This window comes from Nelumbo lutea, chromosome 5 (genome assembly GCF_056320005.1).
Source record: "Nelumbo lutea isolate HS-2025 chromosome 5, American lotus-T2T, whole genome shotgun sequence".
NCBI classification, from domain to species: domain Eukaryota; kingdom Viridiplantae; phylum Streptophyta; class Magnoliopsida; order Proteales; family Nelumbonaceae; genus Nelumbo; species Nelumbo lutea.
The window spans coordinates 49,772,721-49,786,145 of record NC_142688.1 but is presented as its reverse complement, the minus strand read 5'-3'; the positions used below and the strand labels follow the sequence as shown (position 1 = coordinate 49,786,145).

Below are 13,425 nucleotides of genomic sequence, written 5' to 3'. Positions count from 1 at the left end.
GAAAATACTGTCCATTCAAGCCCAAGCACTTGCATGGATTTATTTGCTGGTGTATCTAAATTGAGAATTACTGCATAGGTACTATTGGACGTTATCCTATGAAAGAACTAGGACAAATTAGGGGTCATTTTGGTAACTTTTTCCCAAGAGCATTTCTGGTGCCCTCAAGAGGAAAAATATGTTTCCTGTAGGTCAGGTCCGTTACCAAACACAGCCATATGTAGTCATAAAACATTTCCTTGTTCTATTATTTGTTTTTGATATCTCGATATAAAAGACATTTTTCCTATGCATTGTTACATGTCAGAGATTATATGTTTCCAAGAAGCCAACATTAACCAAAAAAAGAAAGACTTCTTTTTGCTTCTTTTCATCAATGACCAAAACATTTTAACCTTTTTTTTTCCTTGAATTGGGACCCCCTCAAAAAAAAGGAAAAAGAAAAAGAAAAAGAAAAAAGATCTCCCAAACTGTGCAATTCCCTCCCTTCTTACATTGCAGACCAAAATAAGCCCTATCCTATCCTCTTATCCACCCACGGAAACCTGATAGCACCTTCAAGTTTTGGCAGGCACAGCACATCAGAAGTCTTACCTGAGGACTGGAGCACCTGTAACTTATTACACTCGCTTTCAGCAAAAGGCAAGGATAGAGATATCCCACCCATATCTCTCTCTCTCCTTTCTTTGACGTCCATTCAGCTTCACGGCTTCCCATCTCAATATCAATCAAAAACAGTAATGGAAAAAAATAAAAATAAAAAGTACCCTCTGGCATCAAACTAAAATTTCTTCATCCAGTATGTAAAAAGACTGGTATCTCAGGCTTCAGATTCAGAGTCAGACGAGCTCAATCCAGAAGAAGCACCACCAAAACTGCCAACACGTGACTCAAGTGGCATAGGAAGTTTCACTTGCTGCTGACTGCCTCGGCATAATTTTGAGGATGGCCTCAGTTTCATATACTGCACAAGACAAGTAAAATGTCCACAAGATAAGAAAAAGTTCAACTACTGAAATAGCAATAAATTATTGGAAACGGTAAGGTCTCCCTCCAGCTAAGGGTGTCAATGGACCTGTTTTGGGTTGGACTCCATCCAAATGGACATTGAATTTGGATGGACTGGACGGACCAATATGACATATTGGATTGGACCTGGTCCGTCCATAATGAATTTATATTGGATTGAGCCAATATTTGGTCCATTGATAGAAGATAAGAACATAGGTGTCAATGGACCAGGTTTGAGTTGAAACCAATCTAAATTAACAAGAATTTGAACAGATTGGACAGTCTGGACCGGTCCAAAATGGTCCAAAACTATAATTGGACTGGATTGGACCAGGTCCATTTGTAATGGACTCACATTGGACTGGACCGGATTGGACCAAATCCAGTCCAATTGACACCCCTACCTGCAGATGGTTGTAGCAGAGACTTGGGATCAAATCCTAGCTGCACCAAGGGTTTGGAGGGTTGTGTTTGGGGGATGGCCTCCCCCAAGTCGTATAGCCCCATGGAGCCAAAAAATTAAAATAAATTTTGGAAACGTTGGCATTGTCCATATCCAAACCAAAACTGAAGGTTCCCACTACCTCTTTGTAGAAAGCACTGATCTCCTCCTCCGTAAGGCCTTCCTCCTCTCCAGCATTTTCATCCCATCCAAGTGAACGAAGGAATGCAGCCTCTTCCTCATCTGGATACACAAATGCATCAGGGCTTGAATGTTTCTCTCCATTGTTCAAAAATCTTTGGGACTCCTCAGAGGCATTGCCATTACTAATGCTTTCAGACCTATTTTCAGTTGACCAGTCTAGGCAAGAGGGATCTGGTGAAGGGGCATCACTACTCTGAGGGCTAACTGGAGCAGCAGGGAGTGCTGTCTGTTCAGTTGACTTATCTAACAGAGAAGATGAAACAACAGGGCTTGGATCTGGGGCAGCTGAAGAAAGGTTTCCTGAAGTTTTCTTCCTCATAAGATTGAAGAAATCATTTCTACTCTGGACTTGAGATGTTGTGGGCCTCTTCTCCACAGAAGATCCATGCATAAGAGAAGCAGAAGCTGACTTGCGCTCATTGGAAAGTTTCGAATTGTTTGGGCTCTTCAGAGGAGTGAATGCAGCCGATGGAGCAAGGGCGAGTGGGTTATTCGCTACTTTGCTGACATTTGTTGGACTCTGACCATCCTTTGCAATAGGTGAGATACCATTTTTCTCCCGTGGAGCTTTCAAGACGAGAAGTTTCCCACCATGAGATGTCTTTGAAACATCAGATCTCATAGGTGCACCACGTAGAGATGAGAGTTGCTGCTGTTGAATGGTCTTAGTAGCATTCATTTCTCCAGTTCTGACAGATATCTTGGGTTTTGCTTTCTCTGAAGAATTGAGAACCTGAAAAGATAATTGTACAATGATTAGCCATTAAAGATTAATATTAACTTCTGCTGCTTGAAACTAAATAATGTATTTCCACAATGAAAAATCAGGACCCACCAACAGGCATATCAAGTTTCAACCATCATACGACAGACTCGTCATTTCTCAATAATCCAATGGGCAGGCTCATCCGCCTACCAAAAAGGATAAATTATGCAGCTAACCGGTAATTGCCGAAAGTATTCTTTTTTTACACCAATTGCCAAAAGTATCCACTAACACCACACCAAAAAGATAGTCATAGAATTTTAAGTATACCTAGTAGAAGCTATTAAATATTTAATGATAAAAATCTAAATATACTGGTATAAAAAACTCCCTTTGGATTATGTATAAGAATAAATGATCTTTAAGTGAAACTTATTTGATGGTGGATCTAGATCATGTATGAGGCATGTGGCAATTGAAGGGTGATGAACACCACATTGCAATTATGATGAGGGCCTTCCTTGTAGCATGGCCCTTCAGTAAACCATAGCAACTACTTTGACCCATAAAAAGGAAACAATAGTAACTGATAGTTCTCAAAAATAATTATTAGTTAGCATTTCTCAAAAAAAGTTAATGAGTTGTTTGAACATCCTTTATTGCATTATTCCCTACACATTTTTATTATTGATAAGAAGTGCCTAACGAGGTTCAAAGTATCAATACAATACGCCTTGTATTGGGCATATCATATTACATCATATCTTTGGCCCATCGACATGGCTAAACACCCATTATTTTGGGGTTTGACAACTTTCAGGGGTAACAGACCTAAGACCGAACCCCTATAAAATTTAAAAGAAAAAACCAAAAAAGAGGAGTGTGCCTTTGAAAAACCCAACATGCAAGATCATATGTATCGGGCGCATTCATACTTTAAAGTTTAAACCTTGGTGCCTAATTTTATCTTTCTAACTTACCAAGCATTAGTGGTTAAATACATATAAATAAAATTACTTTCAAATATGTATCAGCAATTATAGTTACTAACTACATAATGGACTGTATTGGTTACATTCAGAAAAAAAAACACTACCATAATAATTTTTAGTATATTCAGAAGAGAATGAGGTTTGGATATGCGTTGAGAATACTGTTCCACATGTCATTTGTGGGAGTGTCAGCATGTATTGCTGTGGAGGTGAACATCTTTGTGTTGATTAGCCGGCTCGAGGGTAATTCCGGCATGCCATGTACATGGAGTTAGATATATTTGTTTTTGACAGACTTGAATGCTTTTGTATATGTAATGTATATGTAGTTTATAGATATATGGATTATATCTGCAGTCACAAGTTTTTTCTTGTTTGATACTTAGAAAACATATTTAGGATCATGCTTTACTTCTCTAGGACTAACCACTTCACCCCAATTTTTGCCTTTGAAACTTTGCTATAGAATTATCAGCACAAAGTGAGTTATTCTCAGAGACAATTGTGTTTTCTCATGCATGTCAGCCAAAGAGCAATAATTTTACCATCTCACCCAAAACAACCCCCCTGTATAGCTGTAGTTCAACAGTTAAAGACATTAATGAAACCTATAATGCCAAAAAAGAAAACGAATTGGCAACTAGGCATTCAAAACCCTGGACTCTCTTGTAAAAAAAACAAAAGCAACACCTTCTAACCGACAAACCACTGCTTAATGAAGAACTCTAAACAAATTATAAATGATAACAACAAAACTAAAATAGGTACTGGATAATGAAATAATCAATATGCATCATTGCCAAACAGCCAAAGCAAGGGGAAAGGAATTCAAAAACATGGAGTAGTTCAGACAAAAAAGCCTCAAAGAAGTGTTTAAAAATGTTTGAAGAACCAGACTTTGCTCAGCAAATGGCTGTAGAGGTTTCCCAAGGAAAATGATAAATTATGGCACAAGGTTGTTGCAAGTATTCATGGCATGTCAAGTAATGGATGGGATGCTGGATGTTTTCGTAGAGCTACCTTCGCTGCCCCCACCTGGAAGGCTATTCATGAAATTCTTCCTACATTTTTACACCATATAAGGTATGATTTGGCTTCCAGTCCAAAAAGCAGCTTTTGGGAGGATGTGTGGATTGGGGATATCCCTCTGGTGACAAATTCCCTTCTCTTTTTTATCTTTCTAGGTTTAAGGGTAGGCATATTTCTAATTTTCTAAGCCAGCATTGTTATCCTTCAGGACTGAACTGGAAATTTGGTTTTCACCCATTCCCCCTAAAATCAGTGCTTTCTGTTGGGCAGTGTTTCATGGTTGTACTAATACCTATGATCTTCTCCAAAGAAAAAGACCAAATTGGTGCTTGCCCCCCAACTAGTGTGTCCTTTGTAAATTGAATGGTGAGACTGTAGTTCATCTTCTAATCTCCTGCCCCCTTTTGTTAGCTTTATTTGGGATTGGTTTGCTTCTCTTTGGCTGCAGGTGGTCTTCTCTCTCTTGACAGGCTAGATGGTTTGTTTAGCCCTAATGGCATTAGCTATACAAAAAAGAGAGGTAGGACCTTGTGGAGATTCACTAGAGCAGCATTACTTTGGACTGTTTGGGAGGAAAGAAATGCAAGAATATTTGAAGAAAAGGAAAGAAGCAAGGAAGCCTTCGTAGAAACAATGACCATAAGAGTGGCACACTGGGCAAAAAGCATGAAGTTGTTTTCAGAATTCAAGATTGAAGTCTTTTTAGAGCTTGGGGTGTTGTTCCTGCATCCTCATCTACAAGACAGAGATAAGTAGAGGCATGGTCTCCCCCAGCCCTTCAAGTAATTGGGGGGGATTAGGGATGAAGATGGGAACATACTTGTTTTATACTCTGGTCCTGTGGAGCAAGGTGATGTGGCAAGGTCAGAGTGGAATATGGGGTTGAGAAGGCAAAAGAACAGGGTATTAGTAAACTGATTACTGAGGGAGACTTGAAAACTGTGGTAAAATAGCTGGTATGGGGGAGGGATGACATGGCATTTGAGGAATGAATTCAAGAGATTTAATGGCTATCCAAGGACATGTCAATCCAAGTGAGATGGGTGAGGAGAACTGCCAACAGTTTGGCAGATAGCTTAGCCAAACAAGGGCTTCATAGAACACATATGTTTTGGGGTCAAATGTAATCTTGGTTTGGATCAGCTTCTAAAGCTGGTTTTTTCTTTTCACAACTTGGTGTAACCTGATTTTTTCTAATTAATGAAGTCTTTTATGTTGCTGATCAGAAAAAATAAATGTTTGTAACTCCTGATAAGGAGATCCCTTTTTCATCAACCTTAGCACATCAGTGTTTAGCAATGAGCTTTTCTAGAAGGGCTAAAACCAAGTTACACTGTATCAAAGGTGTTCTTCCAAGGTGATAAGATGTTTTAGAGTAATAGACAGTAACAAAATGTGACCAAAAGCTAATGTGTTTCTTTTGTATTAGAGGATAAGCAACACATTTAACCATCTGGTAGGCATTACAACAACTAAACATTGATTGCAATTCATATCATTTCTTAGCACCCTCCAAATTCCAACTGTAAGAGGGAAATTGAAGATCCTAAAAAAATTCAAATGCCTTCTAGAAAAGACAAGAAACTGTCATAACTTGGGCACCTTTTATTACAGCCAAACCTATTAGAGCATGACTGGAAGATAAAAAAACATAAATGAAGCTAGTCCAACCCACAACAGTCTTTATTCAACAATCTTCAAAGCCTCCACCAGTCCATCACATTCCAAATTAGTTAAGTCATTTGTGTTCATCATCAACATCCAGGCCTTATCCCAATTATATGGGATCGGCAACATGAATCCTGTTTCGCCATTCTATTTTGTTTAATGCCATGTACTTATGGGCACTTAAATCATTTACTACTTTGACACATGTTGGTCTATCCCTAATCCTTCTAGCCCATTCAACTTGCAACATATCAAGTCTTCTTATAGGTGCTTTTGGCAGTCTTCTATGCATGTCCAAACCTTTTTAGGCTACTCTCTCATTTTATCACCCTATTGGGGCAACTCCTAGGTTCTTTCAAATTATTTCATTTCTTACCCTATCCTTTCTAGCTTTTCCACTCACCCATCTCAACATATGCATTTCCTCTAAAATCAATTTTCAGACATGTTTCTTGACTACCCAACATTTTGCCCCATACAACATAGCAGGCCTTACAACTGTTTTATAAAAATTTCCTTTCAATTTGAGTGGTATTTGTTTATCACACAAGACTCTGAATGCACCCTCTCTGTTTTGTCCCTAGCACTCTAATCCTATGGGCAATATCCTCCACAATCTCTCCCTTCTTATGAATTATTGAACCAAGGTACTGAAAAAAGGGCACATTGTGTTATCTCTTGAGTCCTACTTATTTTAAAACCGCTTCTCTTTGGGTATTTGTCCATAAACTTAATTTTGCATTTAACCCTTCATTAGTTTCATCAAGACCTCCTGATCAATGTTTTTTTTTTATGAATGAAGGTAAAATTTTATTAATTCAGAAACTAATTTAAATTTGTAAGCTCATACAACAAGCCTTATCATGTACAACACTACAAATAGAGGGAACAAATATTTTGGGCTAAGTTGTAATATATATCAGTGGGTAAGGATAGATATGAGTAAGGGTATTTGTTTGTAAATTAGAATGTAAAGTTGTATATATTATTCTCTTTTTTAATGAAATCCCTGCCACTCAAAAAAAAAAACAAAAAAACAAAATCAAAACAATGATGAGGATCATCCATCACTTGATGAGCTTCCTACAAGGGAATTACTACAAAGGACAACAATTCCAAAAGGCTATGAAGTAGTGGCTCTTTCAAAGAATGAACCAACCAGACTCAATTAAAAATGGGAATATTTGTGAGGAATTAAAAGACATCTTTATATTTCATTTCCTTTTATATAGCGTATGTTGTACACTCTTGGAGGAAATCCAGATTATTATTATAAATATGTCTAAAGTACTTGCTATTCTCATTGAAAAAATATAAGGTAAAATGGTACCCTTGTTTTAGGTGGCCTATGATACCCAAAAACCTGCACCAAGGTATCATATCAAGTAGGATTCTTTGATTTTTAGTATAAATTCTGCATCCAACACCATGTCTGGCCATCTCTTTGTTGTATCTAGGTAACATAATAGGTGGAAATTTGGAATGTGAATGATTTGGCACTAAAGATCTTGAGAGCTTGTTACATAAATATGGTATGAAAGATCCCAAATGAAACTTCTTCCTTGAAATCTTGTCATATTGGGAACCACCAGCTGCCCCTAACCACCGATAGTAACCATTGAGCATCTAACTTTGAGTAAAAACATTCGCATTTTGTGCATTCTAAACCTCCCAATGTGAATAAACTATTTCCGGTGTTAAGTTTGCTTGGATCTTGTTATTTATCTATTATCTTTTCTCCCTTTGGCCCCGTTCATTTACAGGTAAATAAGAGGGGGGAAGCTAGTCAATGTGTATCTTTTTCCCACTGACCAACTTTACAATGTTCTTTTTGCATTAAGTAATGGGCCCCATGGTAAAATCAGCTCCACTTCCCTGGGTAAAACTTACCCATCTCCCAGTTGGGCAAGTAACTTTTCCACCTGAGGGGAAAATTTATAAAACATAATAGGACAACTTTGCCCATTTTAATATCAACTTTTTATTGGTAAAAATGTCATTCTATTACTTACCTGGGAATCCAGAGAATCAAAAGAACATGTGTAAATGTTACCCAGGAAACATTTAGCTGGCTAAGTACACTTACCCGGGTAAGTTACAAAGTTGTAAACGAACAAGGCCCTTATTGTATGTGTCGGTTCAATTGGCATCCAGACTCCAAGAGTGATTTAAATGCATAATCTCTTCTATTTTCAAAATGTTTCTCATTGTTCTCCCCACATTGACCTTTTCTCTTTGATCATTCTCAAAGACCAGGACATGCCAACATGGTCTTCAATATTGCCAAACTATGGGTTTACCAAAAAGCAAAACTTCCATATTACAACCATGAACCAATCTTATCGCTATATAGAACTAAAGCAATTAAAAGGTTTTTCCTGAACTTGCAAACTAGCATGAATGAGAGAGAAAGAAAGAGATTACATGGCCCAAATGGCAACTCATAAACATCCTAAGGTTAACTGTCGCTTGATGATACTATGAAAGTTAGATCATTAACAACACTCAAGCAAGCAGCATCCATTTTTTCTTATTTTTTAGATTGTGCAACCATTAAACATGTAAAATGATCTGTTTGACTCAAAATTTAGCTGACCAGGGTACTTTACTCCAATGCTGATCCATCCTTAAGCCATTTTACCATGTCATGAAATTCTGCCTCATGTTACACAATCTAACAAGCAATTCCAAGTTCCCTCTGAGATTCTTAGAGGCTTTAATTAAAATTAATGGTTGGGATAGGAAGGTGTTTCTCAAGAGATATCAGCAAAATTGTGGCCATTTGGGGTACCCATCAGATCAGCAATGCAGATTCAACCAAGGCTATGGTGCTCCCTCTTCTTTCTAGAGGGCAGATTACCAGCAATCTCAACTTTACTTCATCAACCATTGAAGAGGACAAACAGATGATATTACTAACAAATATGAGGGTTAGGATCAAGGTTCAAAGAATCAATACGTATCACGGGCCGATACTATCATGCCAATGGCTTCCCAATACACCCCTCTAGGGGTTGTATCAGGTCAGACACTGGTTCAGAGGGTAGTCGGGCCTTAAACCAACCACTCTGAACCAGTTTCGAAATAAAATAAATAAACCTAAAAAAAAGTTCTGATGGCGTATCAGCCTGTGTCGATACTTTGAACCTTGGCTAGGATAGGATCATATCATAGAGACTTGATATCTGCAACCTACCTAAACAAAGTTATGGGAATTTAGGCATCCATCTCAGAAATCAGGAAGAGTTCAAGAAAAAAAATCAATGAAGTAACTCAATTGGGTGTTGGAAGGTTTTTTTGTTTTGCAAAAATCTCAATACCCAGTTAGTTTTATATTGAAGAATGAAGATTTAGGCCATATACGTTTATTCATTAATACACCATCATGCCTCACCATGACTAAACCTCTATTCTCTTTAATACAATTCCTTTACTTTATCAAAAAAAAGGAAAAAATAAACTCAACCTTATTGCAATTATTATTTTTTATATCAACAACTAAATTAATTAAGGCCCATTGAAATCAAATAAGAGAAACTTAAAAAACAGATGTCCTAAAATGGAAAATTGTTACAAAACTCAAAAAAAAAAAGTGGTAGCTCTTACTGAAGTTTTAGGCATTGAAGGTGTCATTGGTATTAACTGCCTCGACTGTTTGATGGCCAATTCCTCAAGCCTCTGAGTCTCAACAGATAACTACAAACAAGAAACAAGGGATGCAAACAAAAAATGGTAAAAAATGCAATAACCAAGAGAACTACAGAAATAAAAGCATGAAGGGAAGGAATAACTCAGTTACCTGGGGAGAAATGCGAGCCCTTGAAGGGGCCTGTGCCAATGTCTCAGCCATATTGAGACCAGTAGATGAGTTGGTTGCCCCAGAGGCTGAACTACCTAGAGTGGCTTGTTGAACAGATGAGATTCCTGTGCCATTGTTTCCAATTATCATGGGCACTTCTGCCAAAGCTGAAGTCCAGCCATCACCCCCAATCAAAGCCGAACTACCCATTGGCAAGCTTTGGACTGCTGAGCTCAAACCAGGTGATGATACTCTTCCTATATCAGGAGTTCCTGGTTTTTCTTCTGCTCCAAGCGAGGGGAAGTCCCTTTCAAATGCAGCCTTTTGGATGCTGCTAACAATGCTGCCACCAACAAGCAAACCATTGCTGGTGTTTTGATTGATGTTACCATTGTTCAAGTCAGCTGCTACTTTTCTGGGCCAGACCTCACCCCGTTTACCTGATACCATTGATTGTGAGCGCCTTAAAGTGTCCTTTTCAATCCTACTAGTCAGAATACTCACCAAAGGATCAGAAAAATCAAGGTCCCTGTGATCCCCTGGGACAGACCTCTCTTTATCACGGAAATCAAGGATGTCCTTTTCCCAGTCCCTATCACGGTGGCTCCTAGCAAAAGCACTGTAAGACCGTGTGTAGCTAGGTATCTCCTTGTCATGAACAATGGAACCATTGCTGCTCGAACTCCTTCTGGAGTAGGCTGAAGAGGTCCTATCTGAAAAGGCAGAAGATCGAGGGGTATCATAGTCTCCAATGCTCAAAGATGATCTGTTTCTTGTGGGAAGTGCAACAGCATTATCATCTAAACAACAAAAAGAGAATACACCATAGAAAAAATAATGTTCAATATAAAATTGGCATTCTGTAGAGATGAAGGAAGAAGACTGACAAAACAAGAAAAAGACCAAGTTAAATTACCAGATTGCAATGACGATGATGCAAAATGGTGGGTTGTACTGCCAGCACCAGTTATGCCTCCGGTGCCCTTCAACCATTCTGGAACTAATGTGGGTTCACTTCTTGCCATTACGGGTATTGAACATGATAAGAGACAATAAAAATAAATGTGCCAATGTGCTTATCCTTTGCGGTCAATCCACTTAACTCAGTTCAACTTTTACTAGTAATGTTGTTTATCTGTACAGAACCAATCCAGCCCATCCTTAGTTTTAGTTTATCAGCAATTGCGCCTCCTTCACATGGACCAGAAATGAAACCACAAACTACTTCAGTCAACCAGTTTGAACAGAGTTTGCAAACCTTTAATCCTATCGAATGCACTCACGGAGATTTCAAAAGAATCCAGCGGCTCCTGTACAAGACGGAAAAACTCTAACCCTCCAGTGGAACAAACGACCTATTCCCTCAAAACCACAAGTAGGGTTCCTTTCTGCTCTCTGTACACCGTTGATTCAGCAAGACCAAATAGAAAAGATGCGAACTTCTACACTACCATGCAGCCAAAGGAAGGTCGGAGACAATGGCAACAACGAGAGACACAATACAAGAAAGAAGACGAAAAAGGTGCAACAATAAGGGCTTCTCTACGCCTCCATCTTCAATAAGAGATGGAATTGCAGTCGGCCGAAACACACTCAGAAGACCCTCATCGCATTAACGACTCAAATTAATACGCCCAAAGCAACCTAGCCCTTCGCAGACAATGAAGGAACTACAATGCTTCTCGAATAAGAATTCAAATCCATTACAGCAAACGAAGAGAAACACCCAACCCTATAAATATAAAAACCCTAGGCAGCGATACGATTATCACGGACCCAAAACCATCCAAAAACGAGGAAACCCTCGAACAGAAGTGCCTAAAACTAGGGTTAGCAGAGCACAGAAAGGCAGAAATTGAAACAAAAACCAGACAAAACGGTAAGGGGCAGAAACAGAGACGAACGAAGAGACTTGACTAACCCTTGCCTCTTAAGGAATGATGGGAAGGACGACGCCAGAAAGTTTCTGCGCTGGCAATCCGCACCGCAGGATCCAAGTTGAGAAGCCCTAACCGTTGGATCAACCGCCGAGTGTGTTCCAATGCTGAGTAGTCGTTTGAAGGAATTCGAATGGGAGACGGAGAAGCTGAACAGTTTAGGAGAAGGAAAGAGTGTGTGTGGAGGCGCTTCCGATGGGAATTGAAGTGCCGACAGGGACAGAGCCTTTTATTAGGTCTTGTGTGTGAGAGAGAGCGAGAGATTAGAGAGAGGAGAGAGAAAGAACATGCGCTTGGTGGCTGCCGTGGAGGGAAACAGGGTTTTATCCGAGTCCGGGAGAGTCTAGTGAGAGAAAATAAAGGAGAAGAGAGAAGAGAGGCCTTTGAGTGTTTTTCTTTTGTGTTGTTTGGGTCACTGACTCACTGAGACGAGAAACGTATGAAGAAGAAACTCTCTTGCTATATGGCTACCAGGACAATGGAACCTGTTTTCCCTCTTCTACAAAAAAAGGTCTGCTCACCTTTGCTTCTTGCCTCTTTTGGGGTCAGATTTTGCTATACCGTATGTGAGAAGAGAGAGGATGAGCTCCCTCCTGTAGATAGATATTTGGGTCTATAAGATTCTCTCTCCAAGGTCAATTTGTTATGACAGCACATGCATCATGAGCAAGGGTTGGTGGGCTGTTGGTGTGGTCTTTGGAGTTAGAAGCTGGAATCTAAGGGGAAACAATCTCCAATATAATAACTAACAAACACCACTTCAAGGGCTTTTAATAGAATAGGTTGGTAGGTTGACTCATATGAGTGAAGCCAGAGGCCCTTATTGTACAAAGGGATGTGTGTGTTCATTGGTGATTGTTATTACACTTGCAAACCCATTGAATGCACAATACATTCTATCTGCCAACTGACTAGTTGGTGAGGTCTCTAGCTGATTGTAGGGGAGATTTAGGATTGAATCTTGCCTGCACCAAGGTTGGGAGGCTATAGGTTTGGAGGATGGGCTACCCCCTTTTGTGTAGTCCTATGGAGCCAAAAAATGCATTTTTGGAATATATATAAAGAAATTGGTATAAACCAATTTCCTTTATTATTTATTTTCACTAGTGCAATAGCATGTGCTATGCATGTGTGCAAGATAAAAAGATAAAATTAAAACAACAAATTTTGTATGTATGATGTAATATAAATTAAGTGATTTAGCTTTTATGACTTCTATAAAAACTAAGACAAGTATTCATATAATATAGATACAGATTTTTATTAGCCACATGGCAAATGTGATTCATGTCCAAATATGGATAATATAGAATATAATTGTTCCATGGTATCATGTCTCCCTCAACAATTGATCTACTAACTATGGAGGACGTTAGAGCTTTATTGGTAACATACTATCATTACACAAGATTCAATATAGATTAATGAATGTAAAAGAGAAACATGGCCAATCATTACATTCGGGTTACATAAAAAATTAAGAAAGATTAAATACATAAATAAAATTTGTATGTACAGTAAGCATAAACCCTACTAAATTTTTGATAGAATATTCTCTTGATACCAACATGAAAATGTTGAGTCATAAAAACAAAATAATATGTGTGTGTGTTAATATACATTTATACAAATTTATG

At 38.6% G+C, this 13,425-nt stretch overlaps 1 protein-coding gene across 2 annotated transcripts; it reads right to left on the bottom strand.

Moving 5' to 3' along the window:
* Positions 1-221: 221 nt before the first annotated feature.
* On the bottom strand, positions 222-12,302 carry LOC148852292 (uncharacterized). 2 transcript variants are annotated; one of them, XM_088942475.1, is made up of 5 exons: positions 10,768-12,302; positions 9,852-10,651; positions 9,659-9,748; positions 1,596-2,390; positions 222-964 (listed from the first exon to the last, which is right to left on the bottom strand). In XM_088942475.1, exons 1-5 carry the CDS (start codon positions 10,874-10,876, stop codon positions 821-823), a joined length of 1,938 nt encoding a protein of 645 aa, XP_088798601.1. In that variant the 5' UTR covers positions 10,877-12,302; the 3' UTR covers positions 222-820. The 2 variants fall into 2 exon arrangements, with proteins under 2 accessions (XP_088798601.1, XP_088798602.1); XM_088942476.1 differs by having other exon boundaries at positions 9,852-10,564; positions 10,768-12,265.
* Between the last annotated feature and the right edge of the window lie 1,123 nt (positions 12,303-13,425).

Coding starts and splice junctions, on each gene's coding strand:
- LOC148852292 (XM_088942475.1), bottom strand. CDS start 10,876: ATGGCAAGAAGTGAACCCACATTAGTTCCAGAATGGTTGAAGGGCACC. Junction 9,749..9,851: donor GGGCTCGCATTTCTCCCCAG/GTAACTGAGTTA, acceptor TCTTGTTTGTAG/TTATCTGTTGAGACTCAGAG. Junction 965..1,595: donor TCAGTGCTTTCTACAAAGAG/GTAGTGGGAACC, acceptor TGTCTTGTGCAG/TATATGAAACTGAGGCCATC.